At 41.7% G+C, this 17,537-nt stretch overlaps 1 protein-coding gene across 2 annotated transcripts in view; it reads right to left on the bottom strand.

Moving 5' to 3' along the window:
* Positions 1 to 2,850: 2,850 nt before the first annotated feature.
* Positions 2,851 to 17,537, bottom strand: part of SAR1B (secretion associated Ras related GTPase 1B) — a 38,352-nt gene continuing 23,665 nt past the window's right edge. For both annotated transcript variants that reach the window (XM_077326819.1, XM_077326820.1), the window contains 5 exons: positions 15,729 to 15,848; positions 13,876 to 13,941; positions 12,527 to 12,630; positions 8,139 to 8,270; positions 2,851 to 3,522 (listed from right to left, as the gene is read on the bottom strand). In XM_077326819.1, coding sequence (XP_077182934.1) covers positions 3,406 to 3,522; positions 8,139 to 8,270; positions 12,527 to 12,630; positions 13,876 to 13,941; positions 15,729 to 15,848 — 539 coding nt within the window. In that variant the 3' untranslated portion in view covers positions 2,851 to 3,405. The remainder of the gene's footprint in view (positions 3,523 to 8,138; positions 8,271 to 12,526; positions 12,631 to 13,875; positions 13,942 to 15,728; positions 15,849 to 17,537) is intronic.

The following is a 17,537-nucleotide window of genomic DNA, read 5'->3' as shown; positions in this document are numbered from 1 at the left end:
GCCTAGCCAGATGCACAATAACAGACTGGACAGCTGCCACTACAGATCACAGATGAAATGGAACTTAACTATGGATGAGAGCAAAATGGAATCTGAAAAGTTGTCACAGTTAACTATAGCCTCAAGGAGAGTCAGGCACTTGTGATGGCAAAAATTCATTTACTTGTCTCTTCCCAAAACCTATCTATAAAGAGTTCTTGTGGCTACACATCACATTGATTGCTTCTACACCAAGATTTTGCTCCACACACCCCAAATGGCAGCACTACGGGGGGGGGGGGGGCTCCCTTACAACATCATGCAGTTGGCAAACCATCCATGGTTTTGCTGTATTTTCCTCCTAACTTAATTTGGTATAATCTTTCTTGAAATGTGGGTTTGGGTGAAAGACATGGATTTCTGTATCTCCCTGCTCCTATCCTGCATCACCCCCCTACATTTCTTCCTGGCCATTTTCTAACACTATAGTAATACACTTACAACTAAAACAAGTTGGCCAGGGATCTTGGGGTTTTGGGGGAGGCATCATCTGGGCATGGAATTGGGGTCACTGTGGGTGGACAGTTGTGAATGTCCTGCATTGGACCAGATGACCCTGGAGGCCCCTTCTGATTCTATGATTCTAAGTAAAAATAAGTGGTGGGTGAGGGGTAAGGCAGGCATGAAGGGAAAGCATGGAGACTATTCCCATTCAGAGGCTCCATTGCTTTTGCAACTACCTCCACATTCAGAAGCAGAAACAACTCTAAAGGATAAAGAAATCCAGAAACAATATCGTCTTGGGGGGGGGGGGGGAAACATCCCTCAAAGCTTTACACAAGCTTTGTTATGTATGACCCTGAACCTGAAGTTGCTCCAAGTGAGGAAAAGTTTTTCTGCTTCTCTTCTACAAACTTGAAAGTGTTCTAGAAAACACATTTAAGAAGGAAAAAAAATGTAACACTTGTCAACAATACTAAAAATAGGTTTCTAGTACTGAAAAACTATTTGTTTTAATGGCTTCCCTTCCAAGGAGTTCTGGGATGAGACAGGGGAAACAGAAACTGTTCATTGAAGCCCAATACTAATAATTCACAGGTTTCCATATGGGAAGCCAAGTTAAATCAGTTAAACCAGCCAAGTCTTAACTTGATAGCAGACCCATAGTTGCTACACAATTACACCAATCCTCTTTCACTCTTCTTCTGAAACAACATAGCCATACATAGATTCCACGTAGAGTTTTCTTGCTGGCAAGAATGAGTTGTCTTCCCTCAAGCATCCTTGCAGGAAGATACCAGCATGTCCCAGGGAGGGAAAGATTGTGTCCGTGTTCTGCGAACTGTCCTGATTCAACCTCACATATTATTTTAGATTGTGAACTTCATGTGAGTCTTCGCAGAAAACTTCTGGATCCTCTACTTCGCCCCAGAGGTCTAGTAAATGATGAAGCTACACTCCAGTTTCTGCTTAATGATCTTTCTGCAAAGACCACATTGTGTGTAGCTGAATTTTTAATGGCTGTTTATCGAGCTAGAATTAAGATGTTTTAATCAGCTGATTTTACTGTATTTTAGTCTATAATATTAGCTTATTTTACTGTATTATAATTTTACCCTGCTTGGCTGTACTTGCCTCTTATTGTTATGCCTATATATATATATATATATATAGATTCCAAGTCTTGACATGGCCATAAATGCATACCTTCAGAAGTAAGTGATCTCTCTATCTGATCTAAAGCATTACATAAAAGCTGGCTAGCAACAAAAGCCCATTACCAGATGTCATTTCAATTCATCAGGTGTTAATCTTGCACATGAAATCTTTAAGCTATCCGGCCTTATGGAAGTATCCTAAATAATGGTGCCACTGCTTTCAAATCACATCACTTACCCTGCTGCAGCAGCAACTTCCTTGTGCTGGCTTAAAGTTTGGCCTTCAATATTAAGAAAATTGCTACACTGGGCTGCTATTATTATTATTATTATTATTATTATTATTATTATTATTAAGTTTACATACCACCCTTCCCAACAATGGGCAGTTCAGTGCTTTAACAATCCTAGCAGAACTGATTAATCTTATGGATTTTATTCACTACTTATAGTAGAGATGTACAATGGCCCACATTACGAAGACCAAAGTGTATTTTAGCACAGTACTACTGAATGGAGACACCGGACCAACTTCGTCTTTACACCACTACTATCCCTTCCTTAACACACAGCTACATTCATAAAACAAAACACACAGTCATACCATACCTAACAAAACAATGACAACGGACAGTGAATGTGACAGCGAACCAAAAACATGGCGATTCAGCAAACGTGATCCATGTGCAGAACCAGGCTGCTTCTGGGTCAGCACCATTAAGTACATAAAAGTTCACTGCAGCAGGACAGAACACATCCAGCATAATAATCAACTGGGTGCATCGTCCCATAGCAGCCTGCTCTGTTCGTTGCCTTGCATCCTAGCACTATTTTTTACTTCTGTATGCAGCAGGGTGTGCAATGCTTCTGCTATTCCTCTGGATCTTTGGATTGGTGAAAAAGTGTTCAGGCATTTATCAGAGCTAAGGTCAGAAGAAGAGTGCATGCATACAAAAGCTTATACCCAGAATGACACTTCAATGATCTTAAAGGTGCCCCCTGGACTCAAATTTAGGTCTACGGCAAATAGCAAGACTCAAATTTAGGTCTATTCTGAAAATATAGATGACATTAATTTGATCCAGCATAAAGATAATCAGATAAATAATAAAATGTCTATAGCACACTAAAATCATACCACATTTCAGAAAACTACCCACATATTCACAGCTTGAGACATCCTTGCTAGGTTAAGAAACATTAAAATGAAATATTTCTTATTAAAGATGCCAGGAAACAGGATTTAGTTTTATTGCATGACGTTGCATAAGAAAGTATATTACTGAAAACTGTAAGGCATCATGCAATTATCCAGAAGCTGATTCATTACTATTCTGTGAGAGGCGGTTACACACTCTACATTTATAAAACCAGTTTTGAAAAAAGTACATAAAAATTTAACATGATGAGCATTAAATATGACCAACAAGTCTGTAGGGTTGAGCTGTTAAAAAGAGCATTTGAAAATGTACTGTGCTGCAAAGTCACTCTGTCAAAAGGGGAAAAGAGAGAGAGAGAGATACTGGAGATAACAGACAAGCTATAAATCCCCAAAGACAGTGGTTGGATAAGTCTAGAGTTACAAAATCCAAATTGACAAACTTGCTTAAAATCTGTTTTCAGTCCTTACACTTTAATTTAACACAATTGATACAATAATAAAAAAAATATGCTTTTGTAACCAAAGTCTATTGAGTTCAAGTTATGTACACCAAGCAATCAAATAATGAACAAATTAGATATACTATGAACTAGTATGATTTTGGCATTAATCAATGTATTGGGCCATCCAACGAAATCCTTCACCATAGCCTTGTCTCTTCAGCACACTGCACATGAAGACTTCTAAGGGTCGGGTGTTCAATTCCTTCAGAGGGGCACTGCCCTGAAAAACAAGAGAAGAACATTTCTGATCATAATACCATTGCTTAAAATAGAAATTCTTCGCAATAGAACTATCAATTCCGTATAATCTTAAGATAATGAAGGCTTTTAGTGATTTCATAATTTAAAAGCTATGGAGAGTCAGACTGACTTTTGACAAGTACCACTTCATGGCTAATACATGATCTATTGTACATGTCATTTGCTAAAACAAAGACCCCAAATGTTTACTGTTTCAGGCATGTTGCTTAGGAGGCATAAATTTGCAAGAAGGCTCCTGGGTTTTAATTATATTTGATGGGGCTTGGTAAGGCTGCAGCACCAATACAAGGAAACCTGCTGTGCCCATATGCTGGTGCCAGCAGAGGAGCAGCTGCATGGACAGAGTGGGCTATAGGCAGGGGCCAGCAAGCTGAATTTCATTTAATTTCCTTTCAGCTTCATTCTTACACTTAATTCTTGTCAAGTAGTCATGAATTTTCTTAGGAGGAAGGCTGTTAACTGGTGTCATCTCAGGCTGACATTATTTGGAGAGGGCAATGAAGCAGGAGTTACCTACACAAACATAGCCCTTAATTTTTCATAAGCTGATTATATGGTCACGCTGAAGAGAAACTAAGAAAACAAAGGCCAAGTCCTGGCTTCCAGATGGCCATGCACAATATCTGCATTAGCAAACATGTGTTTGTCACAGACTCATTTTATACTAGGCTACAGATTACAGATGAACATTTTGGGTAAAAAAAAGACAAGTGTTTCAAGGGATCTTTGGTAACAGAAGATGTAGTTCAATTTAAATGGCAGATTTTCACTGAAGATTTGGGAAGGAAACAGTCCCTTCTCTAATGGGGCTTTCCCTCCATATCCCTCAGAAAGCTTGATATATTTTGTGTAAATATATATTTATATATTTACAGTTATAGAGTAAGCTAATGTCTGCTAAACTGAGAACAGAAATAACTCCTGTATATTTAAAAATATACAGAAACAATTTTTGTTGAGATCATGAAAATTACAAGGTACCATATATGCAAAAATAATAGTTAATGGTTCAGACTTCTCATCCTCATAGCCTCATCCAAAACTAATTACTTCAAAGTATGCATGGTTGTTGGAAATTGCAATCCAAGTGACAATACCTCTCTTTAAGCTATCTATGACCAAAAAGCAAGACTGTTTATAACAGCAAAGTTATGGATCAATCTCTTTCCATGGAGGAAGAATGCGTGACGCAGATTTAAAATGTATGCTTTCCATGATCTATGCAAATAGACAATTCTTTGGGAATCCTGTCCAGATTTAATCACTAGGAGCTTCCACTTTTGGGGTCATACTAGGACTATGGAGGCCTTAGTTCAAATCCCTACTTTTGTCATGAATCTCACTGAGTGACTGTGACCTAGCTCCTAACCCAGGGGTAGTCAAACTGCGGCCCTCCAGATGCCCGTGGACTACAATTCCCATGAGCCCCTGCCAGCATTCACTGGCAGGGGCTCATGGGTATTGTAGTCCATGGGCATCTGGGGGGCCGCAATCTGACTACCCCTGTCCTAACCTCTTAACCTTACCTACCTCATAGCGTTGTTGTGGGAAAGTGTGGAAAAGACCATGTATGTTTGTGTTCCTTGGAGGAAGGACAGGATAAACATGCACAGATCAATCATTTTCTATCTACACTGTTGGTCTTTGTTAATGGCTATAAAGGTCCACATATTAACTAACAAAAGCCACCATTACTATACAACCAAGCACTAATAAAGGAAGCTTGATTCCTACTTCACAAGCTTAAGAAATGCTTGAGAAGCCTGCTTCTATACTTTCGTTTTTTACGAAAGATAAGCAAGGTTAAATTAGAAGGATTCAGAAAAAATAGGTTTTACGTTTGAATAACTGATTTTACTGCAATTGGCATTAACATTTCCACAGGATAACAATTAAGATTCACATAGCAGTATAACAGCCTCTTATTTCTAACTAGGTGATTATTCTAGAATTTGGTATTGTGTTAAATCAGCACTTTGTCAAGGCTTAACGAGACGCAAAAGACCAGCAAAGGCACCTTGGTTCCAATACGAACCTTAGATTGGCTTGTACAAATCAGTTCCTTAACTTATTGACAATAACATAAGGGGCGACCTTAAATGTTATGAATGGATTTGCATCTGCCAGTAAAAAACTAATACAACCCTCTACTGATCTGCTGGAATGCAGTATGATCAGAAATAATCTAGTGTGAATAGTATCATAGTGGGGAAAATCTTCAATATGATTGGAGGCCCATGGGTAGAAACGCTGATCTAAGATACATCTATTATCTGCCCTGTAAATAGGCGGAGGGCATTATTTGAAAATGGGCAATTGTAAATGCTCTTCTTAGGCCCACTATGCACGGAGTGGAAGGTCCGCATTCGGGGTGGAATGGCGGCGGCTAAAATCACCAATTAAGCACGCTGCAGGCGGCAACCGGGCACAGAGTCAACGTATGCCGCCGAAAAAGCCGCATTAGCGAGATGCGGAAGAAAGTGGAGCTTCCCGGGACCAGGGCGCAACCAGAAGCAGCTCCGGAGTAGCCGCGTGCATAATCGGATACTCTGGGTTTTGCCGTTGTTGCGTTCCATCCTGTGCATAAGCGGTTTGCTTCGCTTCTTCCTCCTCCGCATTCTCCATGCCGCCGTTTCAGCAGCCGTGCATAATAGGCCATAACGAGGCATCAGAAAAATCTGCTAGGTACTATGAGATAGATTTGGCTGTGTTAAAGTGAGGGTACCATATAGAAAACCTGGAGTGGCAGGGAAATATGCCAAAGCTTGCTGTCCTAACCTGCGCCCCACCCTTAGAAATGTGAGGGTGGAGGCTACGGTAGAGCCGACACTGATGCTGTGCAATGCCAGGTTGATTAACAATAAGTCCTTCACTCTGCGGGAATACTTTGCAGGGCAGATGAGCATGACCAACACTTGCCCAGGGCAAGGCAGGCCCTGAAGGATCTGGCATCAACTGGGTCCTCCGTCAGTCCTGGACCAATGGTGTGTGTGGGTGAGGGGATGGCAATCTTTGTCGGGAAGGCTTTCTCCTACAGGGCTCTCCCAGTGCCAGCTATCTCTGGAGTGGAGTGTGTCGGCATAGGTTGGGGTTCGATGGAGAGTCTTGCCATCTGGTTGGTGTACCCTCCGCCCAACACATCAGGCCAGCCATATCCTTGATTTGATCTTTGGTGCTGGGGGTAGAGGTGGATCTAATGGCAAGTGATGTTGTCCTGTGTTCAGACCACTACACCCTGAGTTCCAGGCTTCGGATATCACCCCCTTCCTGTTTGGGTGGTGGGCATAACTAGATTCCTGAATGCTCTGCGGGACCCAATGCCTCCTGGTGACTCGTTGCCAACCTTGGCAGAGGATGGGCAGTCCCACCTGTTGGCCACCATTGACAAAATCAGTCCCTGATGCCCTCTCCGCTCTCACTTCAAACTATCTTTGTAGTATATGGCAGAGCTGTGGGAGAGGAAGACAGAAGTGAGACAGCTTGAGCAAGTGTGGAAAAAGACTCGCAACGATTGTCAACCTCTCCCTGTCTATTTGGGAGTTCCAAGAGGTGCTGAAGGAGCTGGTGGTTCTTCCCTTACTGAAAAAAACAGCGCTGGATCTGAGAAATCCGGCCAGCTACTGCCTGGTTTCACTTCTTGTGCTTCTGGGAACTGTAGTTGAAAGGGCCGCTGTAGACCAGCTCCTGGCATTCTTGGAGGAAACTTCGGTGCTCAATACATGCCAACTGGGCTTCCATCCTAGCCACGGGGTGGAGATAGTGCTAGACACCTTGACAGATGATCTCCAGCACCAGCTGGATAGGGACAATTTGACTATCTTTGTGATGTTAGATCTGTTGGCTGAATCTGATGTGGCTGACCATGAGTTGTTAACCTATTGCCTCGCTCGGGACAGGATATGGGGGACAGCCCTTCAGTGGCTGCATTCCTTTCTCCTAAACCACACACAGAGGGTGGTGGTGGGGGAGGAGTTCTTTCTATCTCCCCTGCAGGGTTCCTTTTCAGTCTTGGCCCTGACCTGGTGGAATGAGCTCCCAGGATAGCTAGGGGCCTTGACGGGGCTTTCTCAGTTATGCAGAGACTGTAAAATGGAGTTTTTCCATCAGGTCTTCAGTTGAGGCCAGGGCAGTTAAGATCTGCTGAGTCAAGGAGGTCATCATGTTGCTCCCTACTAGCCCCCTGAGTTGCTTATACACCTTTTATTCAGCAGACATGGGAATTTATTGTGGTTTTTATGTTTTAGGGGGATTTTATTGTGGGGCTTAGAATTTTGTTACCTGCCACAAGCTGGTTATGGAAGTGGCGGACTAGAAATTAAATTATTGTAAATAAGAAAGAAAGAAAGAAAGAAAGAAAGAAAGAAAGAAAGAAAGAAAGAAAGAAAGAAAGAAAGAAAGAAAGAAAGAAAGAAAGAAAGAAAGAAAGAAAGAAAGAAAGAAAGAAAGAAAGCAAGAAAGCAAGAAAGAAAGAAAGCAAGAAAGCAAGAAAGCAAGAAAGCAAGAAAGAAAACTGCAGTGAGGAAGAAAATAATCTACACATTCAGAGCACGCTGTGAAATGGAAAATTATTGATACCTTTCCTGTTGTTTGGCCATACAAACCAAACATCTCTCGTAACCTTTCTTCACTGATGGCTTCTGGTCGATCAATCTTGTTTCCCAGAATAAGGATAGGCACATTAGCAATAGTTTCATCTGTCATTAGTGCCTGTGAAGAAGAAACTAATTTCAGGTTTTGTATAGGTCAGACAACGTTACTGAAACAGAACATTTTAAAGTACTAGAAACAGGTCCCTGGCAGAAAAAGCAAACAGTCTGGCATGTGAACAGAAGGATACATACACAATTATATTTTGGACTCAATGATAATTATATATTTGCATTTTAACATTAATGGATCACATGCAAACACTTTCACTCATATCTAGTATTCTGATAGCTGAACGCACATCTTAATGCAACAAAAGTTTTAATTTTTTCTTCTTTTTGAACCAATGAACCATCTATGGATCTAAATAACTATGGAAAATCTCCTAGTTCAGAAAACAGAAAACAAAAAAACCCCAAAGCCCACCAGTTAAGAATCATTTCAAGTTCTGCTCTTTGCACCATTACCTGTAGACGTAATGCAGGTAGTTACCAGAGACAGGGCTGTTTCAATGGTGGCACCTTTGGCATACCCTTTCCCCTCCTGAGGCTTGTCTGTTGCCTACTTTACTTTCACTTCAATGCCAAACTAAAATATTTCTTTTAGTGATGGTTTTAATTATTGGGGTCAGTCTTTTCTAAATTGTTTTATCATCCACTACTAGCTGGAGGACTGTTGTTTGTTTTACATATTTTTATCCTCTGTTTTGTTTTATCGGCAATTGGCTTTTACTATTTTATTGCCTTATTTTTATTATGTTAATTGGCTTTGTTTTACTATTTTACTTGTGAGCTGACTCAAGCAGATCTGGAGAGGCAGTATACACATTTTCTAAATAAATAAAACCATCCTCAAATATGAGCTTCAAAGCATACTGCAGTGATCTGCTGCTGGGACTCTATTTTCAGCAGGGTGTAGTAGTTAAAAGCAGCTGCTTCTAATCTGGTGAGCTGGGTTTGGTTCCCCACTTCTCCACATGCAGCCAGCTGGGTGATGCTGGGCTATTCACAGCGCTGATAATGCCGTTCTGACTGAGCACTCCTGTCAGAGTTCTAACTGCCTTACCTTCCTCATAGGGTGTCTGTTGTGGGGAGAGGAAGGGAAGGTGATTGTAAGATGCTTTGAGACTCTTTCGGGCAGTGAAGAGCAAGGTATTCTTCTAGGATCCCATTTTTAATGCCAACATTTGTCAAAGGGATAGTACTCTCCCTATACAAAATGCTGTTGTGGTGGTATTCCCTTCTTATAGAGGTTTAAAATTAAGTTGAACCGTTCATCATTGACAACTGCCAAGTTGTCCTTCTCCAGTCTACTACTGCTGGAGTATCCATATTCCTCCTAAGTTTTGGCCAAAATTAAATCCTGTTGGAATTACTGACTAGGTCTCTATCATATTTCCTTTTATTTTAAGCATATTGCAAAATAGGATGAGTTGTGGATGTATTTTATAATCAATATTTATTTTTTCAGAGTGTTTTACTTTTGTCTGTAATTAAAGGGGTACCATGGTGCATACATAGAACAAGAAGAAGAATTGTTGGCTGTAGGTAGGAAAGGAACAGATCACCCCACATCCTAATTTAAAACATGGGCTGCATTTGGTCCATGAGGCATTAGTGAGCTTTTCTGTGGACAAAGTCTTGTCGCTTTGCTGTGACCTTCCTAACATGACTGATACAGAATGTGAACTGGAAGCCCCATAGCAGGGGATGACATTTGATGGCTTCAGGCGACTCTCTTTAACCAAAGTGGACAAGTTGCTGGGGTTAGTAGGGCAACCACTTGTCACCTGGATCCCTGTCTGTTGTGGCTGCTCAATTTGGGCAACCAACGGATAGGGGGCACTTTGAGAGATATTGTCAACCTCTCCTTGTCATCTGGAGAGTTCCCCAAAGGGCTTAGGGAGACAGTGGTTCGTCCTCTACTGAAAAAAACATAGCTGGATTCATGGGATCCCATCAGCTACTGCCCGGTCTCATATCTGGCATTTCTGGGTGAGGTGGTTGAGAGGGCCGCAGTGGACCAGCTCCTGGCATTCTTGGAGGAAACTTTGACCCTTGATCCATACTAGTTGGGCTTCCATCCTGGCTATGGGGTGGAGACCATGCTGGTCACCTTGATGGATGATCTCTGAGACCAGCTAGATCAGGGTGGTTCAGCTATCCTTGTGCTTTTGGATCTGTCGGTCACATTTGATGTAATCGACCACGAGTTGTTAACATACCATCTCGCCAGGATGGGGATCAGGGGGATAGCCTTACAGTGGCTGCTCTGCTTACTCCAGAACTGGACACAGAGGGTGGCAGTGGGGGAAGAGTTGTCACGCCCCTTTGCGCTCCCATAGGAGGCAATACTCTCCCCCCATGCTATTCAACATCTGCAAGAGCCCTCTGATATAGCTTGTCCTGAGCTTTGGGCTGGGTTGTCACCAGTATGCAGATGATAACCCAGCTTTATATCCTGATGGAGGGATGGACAGACTCGCCACAGGAAATATTTGCCAGATATTTGTAAGCGGTGTCTGGATGGCTCAGGTGGAGTTGCCTGACACTCAACTTCTCCAGGGAGGTCCTGTGGCTGGGTAGAAGGGGGCAGGACCAGGAAGCGTGCTTACCCTTCCTGGATGGTGTACAGCTTATGGCTGTACCTACTGCCAGGAAACTGGGGGTGATCTTTGATGCCTCACTCTCTATGGAGGTTTTGGATCATGAGGGTAATTCAAGTGGTGTTTTACCATCTGTGCCAGGTGAGGCTACTAATGCCTTACCTGTCCACAGAATATTTGGCCACAACGTTCACATCCATATTAGATTTCTGGAACTCACTCTATGCGAGCCTTCCCTTATCTCTGACCCAGAAATTGCAATTGGTCCAAAATGTGGCTGCTAGGGTCCTTACGAAGTAACCCTGTAGGGCCCATATCCAGCCTGTGCTGAGGCAGCTGCATTGGTTACCAATTAGCTTCCCGATCAGGTTTAAGGTTTTGGTTCTTACCTTTAAGGCCATCCGTGGCCAGGGCTGCTTGTCTGAGGGACTGCTTGTCTCCTTATGCCCCCTACAGGGTCCTCCTCTCTGTGAGTTTGAATCTATTGGCTGGTACGTACACCTGGCTTCGGCCAGGGCCTTTTTGATCCTGGCTCCAACCTTGCAGAATTTGCTCCCGGGAGACTTGAGGGCCCTGCCAGATCTATCACAGTTCTGCAAGATGGAACTCTTCCGGCAGGCATTTGGTTATGGTTCCCTGTATAGGTCCTATAGGTCGGACAGCTGGGCAGAAGATGCCCCCCCCCCCGGGGTGGTGGGGTGTTGCCACTGTCAGACTTGGGCGGGTGGGGAGAGGAGGAGATATTGGATTTTGCCACCAGTATTTGGTATTTTGTACTTTGTATTTTTAAGTGGGTCTTATGTTTTACTGTTTTAACTGTAAAGAGCCATGAGCCGGCCAGGTCCAAGAGTGATGATCAACAAATTGAAATATAAAACGTACTCTTCCAGCTACAAGTACAGGAGTCTGAAACCTTTCTTGTCATATACATTTTTTTGCCATCAAGTCAATGCTGAATTTATGGCAAGCCCATAGGTTTTTAAGGCAAGAAACATTCAGGGATGGTTTGGCATTTCCTGTGTCTTCATCATAATCTTGGTATTCCTTAGAGATCTTCCATTCAAATACTAGCCAGGACTGATCCTGCTTAGTTTCTGAGATCTGTCTGGAGAGATCTAGTATATGGGGAGTTTGCTCAATTAAAGTATAGGGAAATGACAGATTCTCTAGTCTGAAACACAGGGTTAGCTGTAGTTCACAGAGTTATGGAGGAAATTTGAAACAACAAAAACATACCCAAAAGTCCCAATCTACTACTGCTCTTCACCCTAAAATGCTATAGCATGGCCAAAAACATTATAGAACACTGACAAGTTCTTAAAGGCAGTGGTAGCAATTTCTGCCGATTAAGCTCCCTGGCTGAAGCCCACTGAACCTCCCCACAAAGTGGGAAACCAAGTGGGGGGGTCTGCAGTGGGAGGGAGAAATTGACAGGAATCACTGCCTCCTCTCAAGAAAACTTTGGAACATGTCAGATCAAGCCCACAGTTGTAGTGTGGGTGGGAACCTAGGATCCCTAGTGACAAAGGTTATCGATCTGCTAGTGACAAGAACTGGGGGAAGAAGACAGGTGGAGACACAATGTTTTATATGCACTAATGCATGACCTCAACTCTGCCCCACCAAGGGGCCTTGCAATATAATAATGAGCACTACACCTTGATCACAGGCATACTGCCACAGTATTAAATCAAATACATCATAAACTTACATCAAGTTCTTGCTTCGATTCATCCAATCTTTCATGATCTGCACAGTCCACCAGAAAGACAATGCCATTGATGGCAGGCAAGTAGTTTTTCCAAACTCTGCGAGCTAACAAAAAAGAGTAGTAAACAAACTTGAGTAAAATCCTGAATTCATAAATTAATAAATTAAGCAAGATTAAACTAAAAAAAAAGTTTAAAGTAAATCATAGTTTTATGTCATGTCATGTCTGAACTGAGCCAGAGAGGTTAAATTTCATTTTAAAGGAGCACACTTGCTCCAGAAACCTGAACCATTCTAAGGCAATAGCACTGCATTTAGTACATCTCAGGAAATTTCAGCTTTGATTCAGCAAATGCCTTCCATGCAAGCTGAATTTTTCTTAAAATAATACTGATCACTTCAACTTAGTGAAGTTGAATAGACCGGTAGCCCAAAGATATGCATTCAATCAATATACATGATCAGCTTATTAACTTCCCTTGCATTTACACTTTAACCTTAAAAACAGTTATTGGCAATTAACAAAAAAGATGTGTAGTTTTACTCTCTCTGAAGAACTTCCATGCAGTCTTGAACACAATAACATCCTTATAAGTCCACTGAAGTCAATGGGCTTAGAAGGGTGTAATGCTGATTAGGACTGCACCGTTAATGAAAAATGTGAGGCTACATAATACATACTATAAAGTAATTGTGGAAATAAAGTGCTGCCTTTGGCCCGCGGAGGCAGTGGTGATTAATATCACTTAAGTCTGCAGTTTCCAAATGTGGTGTCCATGGACACCATGGCACCTGCTAACCCCTTTCCTGATGCTCACCAAGCCTTTTTAGAAAATGGGAAGGCCAGGTTGGGCTTTGCCCAGCATGACTTCTGACTGGCCACCTGAGGTTTGATTGGCAGTGCAGATTTATAAAAAGCCACCATTACAGCACAAGAATTTTTGGTGTGTGACTGAAGGTAAGCTGCAGCAGCCATTTTGTGGTTGGCTTTCTCCTGTGGCAGCCATTTTTTAGCTGTGCTCACCAGGCTGTGTCAGAGCTCCAAAGGTGCCCACAAGCTCAAAAAGGTTGGGGACTCCAGACTTAAGGTGACATATTTAAGTTGCCTTCATCTCTTTAAGAGCTTTATAGTAGCTAAAGCATTCTGTAGCCCACACTTCAAATCATGACAAATTTCATATAGAAACAAGCAGCAGAGATATCTGGATTTCTACGCAAGAGATTACTATCAAAGTAGGAAGGTTATCAGCATTTGAAACATGTATCCCTAATACAGGGTGAGAAGGAAAGGGTAGTTTTCCCTAAAGATCACTGGGGAAAATAATCCTATGATGCATTGACATCACTTACCTTGGGCATGTCCACCTAGGTCAAAAGTAGTGAAAGTCATACCAGCAATTGTCAGTTCTTCTGAAGCTGCAGGCACAAAATTAGATTTGTTTTATTAAAACATATATTACAGCTAGCATTCTCACAGGTTTCTGGGGGTAGATCTCTTATCACCCTGGCAAATCTTTACTAAACAATCAAATTAGGACAAAATGATTAAATTAAACCATAATAATTGGAACCAAACCAATTTATGTCCTAGGAATAACCTTTTAAATCCAAAGAAAATGTTCTTGCTGTCAAAGAAATCCACACTGAAGACTTGCTGAGGTAAACAGCATAGACCAGGTTATTCTGCTTTAAGCACCCTAGACTTTTTTGAATGCTTACAGAATGTAATCCAGACAAGTTGTGCATATTTAGCTCCCAGGGCATCAACTAGATTGATCTGGGAAGTTAAACAGATGCAATGGGATGCTAATGGCTTGTCACTTACATGTAGCAATCCGCACAGTGAGCAGCAGTGCATGAGCCAATTGCCACATGCTGATATCTTCTATGTGACATCATTGCATATGCTCTAGTCATAACTGAGGGGGATTTTGCAAGCTAGGCAATGTCTCCTGTGGAAATTACCCTTACAATGTGCAAAAATTGCTTCCTTAATAGCAAAAGATGTGAAAAATCAAATACTATCATTATAATATAGTAAAAACTGTTATGCCCTAAATTTAGACATCGGTTTGGATGACAGGAGAAATCACAGGAGGCTACACACAGGGCTGAATCCACAAGTTAATTGCAGACGACTGCTTCATTCCCCAAGCTGTTACTAGGAGGAACATTTCAGAAAACACAGAATTCTGCTCTTCAACTGGAAAACTGCAAAGAGGAAAGATTTGACTGGAGTTACAGGAGGTGGAAATACTTGAAACAATCTCACTCCAAGACCTGGAAGAGTGGCTCCTAGTTACAGGAGGCCACACAGTCCTAGATGGACCAGAAGTCTCATTTACTCTCTGCACTCTAAATTTAGGCAGATTATAATGCAAACCTTGCAATCTATCCACGGTGTCCTCCATAAGCCATGAAGACTGCCTGCTAGTTTAAAACAGCCAAATCAGATGATCTCCAGTATAAGTGACTGGACAATGTATTTTATAAGCTGCAACAGCAAATAAACTATTTATAGGAGACTACCTTGGTCAGGTAGAAGAAAACAGTCCTTAAGAAAAGGGGTGTTGATTCAAGGACACACTTTCCTCATTATGTTGCTAGCTGCACCTTGCATTTCAGCGTTTCTCAAACATTTAAAACTTAACCCACCCCTTCTCTAAACATACTACCCTCTTTCCCTTGACCAACCACAAGACATCACCTGTTCTTCATATGGGTGTAGAAAGGCTTTTCCTTGCCTTAATGCACATACAATGTGCTCCTAAGTCTGAAGGCATGCAACTTACACACAAGGGTTAGAAACTGAATAAAACAGGACTGTCTCCCTTGTAAGACCTCTCACATAGTAACAGAAGAGTAAAGCAACATCAATTTCTGAACCTGCTGATTCTAAGATCATAGTGATTTGGGAAGAATGTGTTGGCTGTCAGGAGAGGGGCATCACCTGCTTCATCGCTTCTCGGAATACACAACCCAGCAGCACTAGGCCAACACTCTAGACCAAGGGTAGTCAAACTGCGGCTCTCCAGATGTCCATGGACTACAATTCCCAAGAGGCCTGTTCCATGGCTTGAGAACAGCTGTTTTATTTCTCACTTGAATTATCCACAAGCCAGTTTTGAAATAAAAATGAATGAAGCGCATTTAAAATGTAAGCTGCACCACGTGTATACAAGAGCAAGGCAATGCTGACTTACTTGGATGTAATGTCGGGACATGCTGTCCAAGTCTGTCATCCTTAAGCATGTGCAAAAGGGTAGTTTTACCAGCATTATCCAATCCAAGAAACACTAATTTGCCAGTTTTCTTGTACAGTCCTGAAAAAGGAAGTTATTTGGTGAGGTGCTGTATCACCTTAGCCAATACTCAGGATGGAGCTGTCAAATTGCTATGAAAACCACATTATCTCAAAACATGTTATGCATGCAAGACTGCCATGCAATGTTTAGGTTCAGACTACTCTGTACCTCATTTATTTGTTTATTTTATTTATTTGCATTTATATACAGCCCTTCCTTGTGGTTCATGGTGGTTAATCAGAAGAATCATGTAAGGGGGGATGCAGATGCCTTCAAAACAGAGCATTTACATTCTTTTTCTAGTTCAATCTGGTCTACCAGAAGTGGGGAAAGGGGTTCCAGTTGAAATTACACTAACTTTGTCTAGCAAAGATATTTCCAGCCACAATTCTGATATATTGGAAGTGTTATGTCCAGTTCAGACAAGGTCAGTCCATAAAACTGCTCTGTGGCCAGTTTTTCAATCCACATTGAAAATAAGCCCCATAGTCCTGACCTAGATAGCCCAGGCTAGCCAGATCTTGAAAGCTAAGCAGAGTTGGCCCTGGTCAGTATTTGGATGGGAGACCTTGAAGAAATACCAGGGTCACTGCAAAGCCAGGCAGTGGCATACCACCTCTGAATGTCCCTCACATTTAAAATCCCATGGAGTCACCATAAGTCAGCAGCAACTTGATGGCAAAAAAGAAAGGAAAAAAGAAGCCATATCAACCAGTCTATAAATATCTGGTAAATTCAAAATGCTCCAAAACTGTTAATTAAATATCATTATAGTCATGTTTCTAAAGACCAAATTTTGTTTAAGGCTGAGGATAAAAAAGATTTTGAAAGGGTTTTGAGCAAACTATGCTAGCTATGTAGACACAAGGGAAAAAGCAAGTTTTCAAACTGCAAGGTCCAAGAAGAAACTGCATGAAGGCATTTGCTAGCTAAATTCTGAAACCCAACAGAAGCTATTTCATCAGTTACAGAACATCTTCGATATGACCTCATTCAGTTACTCCTATTCAATATTTAAATTGTCAGTTGTTTATTGCCCTGAAGGCCCATTAATTTTTGTAGGCTTTCCTCCTCACACCAAAATCTGATCCAAAAGATACCTTCTATTAGTAGTATGCACGATTATGAAACACAGCAATATATTTTCCAAGATAAAGACAGCAACATTGTATTCCCAATTATGGCACAACTTCGCCATAGCAACTAGCTGGACATGACCTCAGTTTTCACTAGATGAGTGTCTAAAGTCACCCCCTTAACTTCACAAAATAAAGAAATTCCTATGTGCCAAATTCTATTCTGGGCACATTCAGAATGTGATGAAAAGGCCCAGGAGACCTTTAAATGAGAGTAAGCTGTCTCCAAAACAATGCTGTGGTATATTTCTTTCAAACTGGCAACAGATATTTGAAGGCTGCCAGTCCTATCTCAAGATGATTGCACTAATGGTGCTAATTTTTCATACACACCTTTTTAAAGAATCTAATCTTCTAAATAGGTGTACATAGTATCCAAAACAAGTAGTGGTTTTTAAAGGTTTCAACTCTGATGAGAGCTGTAATCCCATGTGCTTCTTACATGGAACAAGTTGCACTGAACCCAGTGAGACTGATTTCTGAGTCAATGTGCTCTGGATCAGGCTGTTAAGCCCATCTCCTCTACAGACGACACGTATAGTACCTGTAACCTCCTGGCTTATTTTGGTTG

The sequence above is a fragment of the Paroedura picta genome, chromosome 3 (genome assembly GCF_049243985.1).
Source record: "Paroedura picta isolate Pp20150507F chromosome 3, Ppicta_v3.0, whole genome shotgun sequence".
Lineage (NCBI taxonomy): Eukaryota > Metazoa > Chordata > Lepidosauria > Squamata > Gekkonidae > Paroedura > Paroedura picta.
The sequence above is the reverse complement of the archived record's forward strand: the minus strand, read 5'-3'. Positions and strand labels throughout refer to the sequence as shown.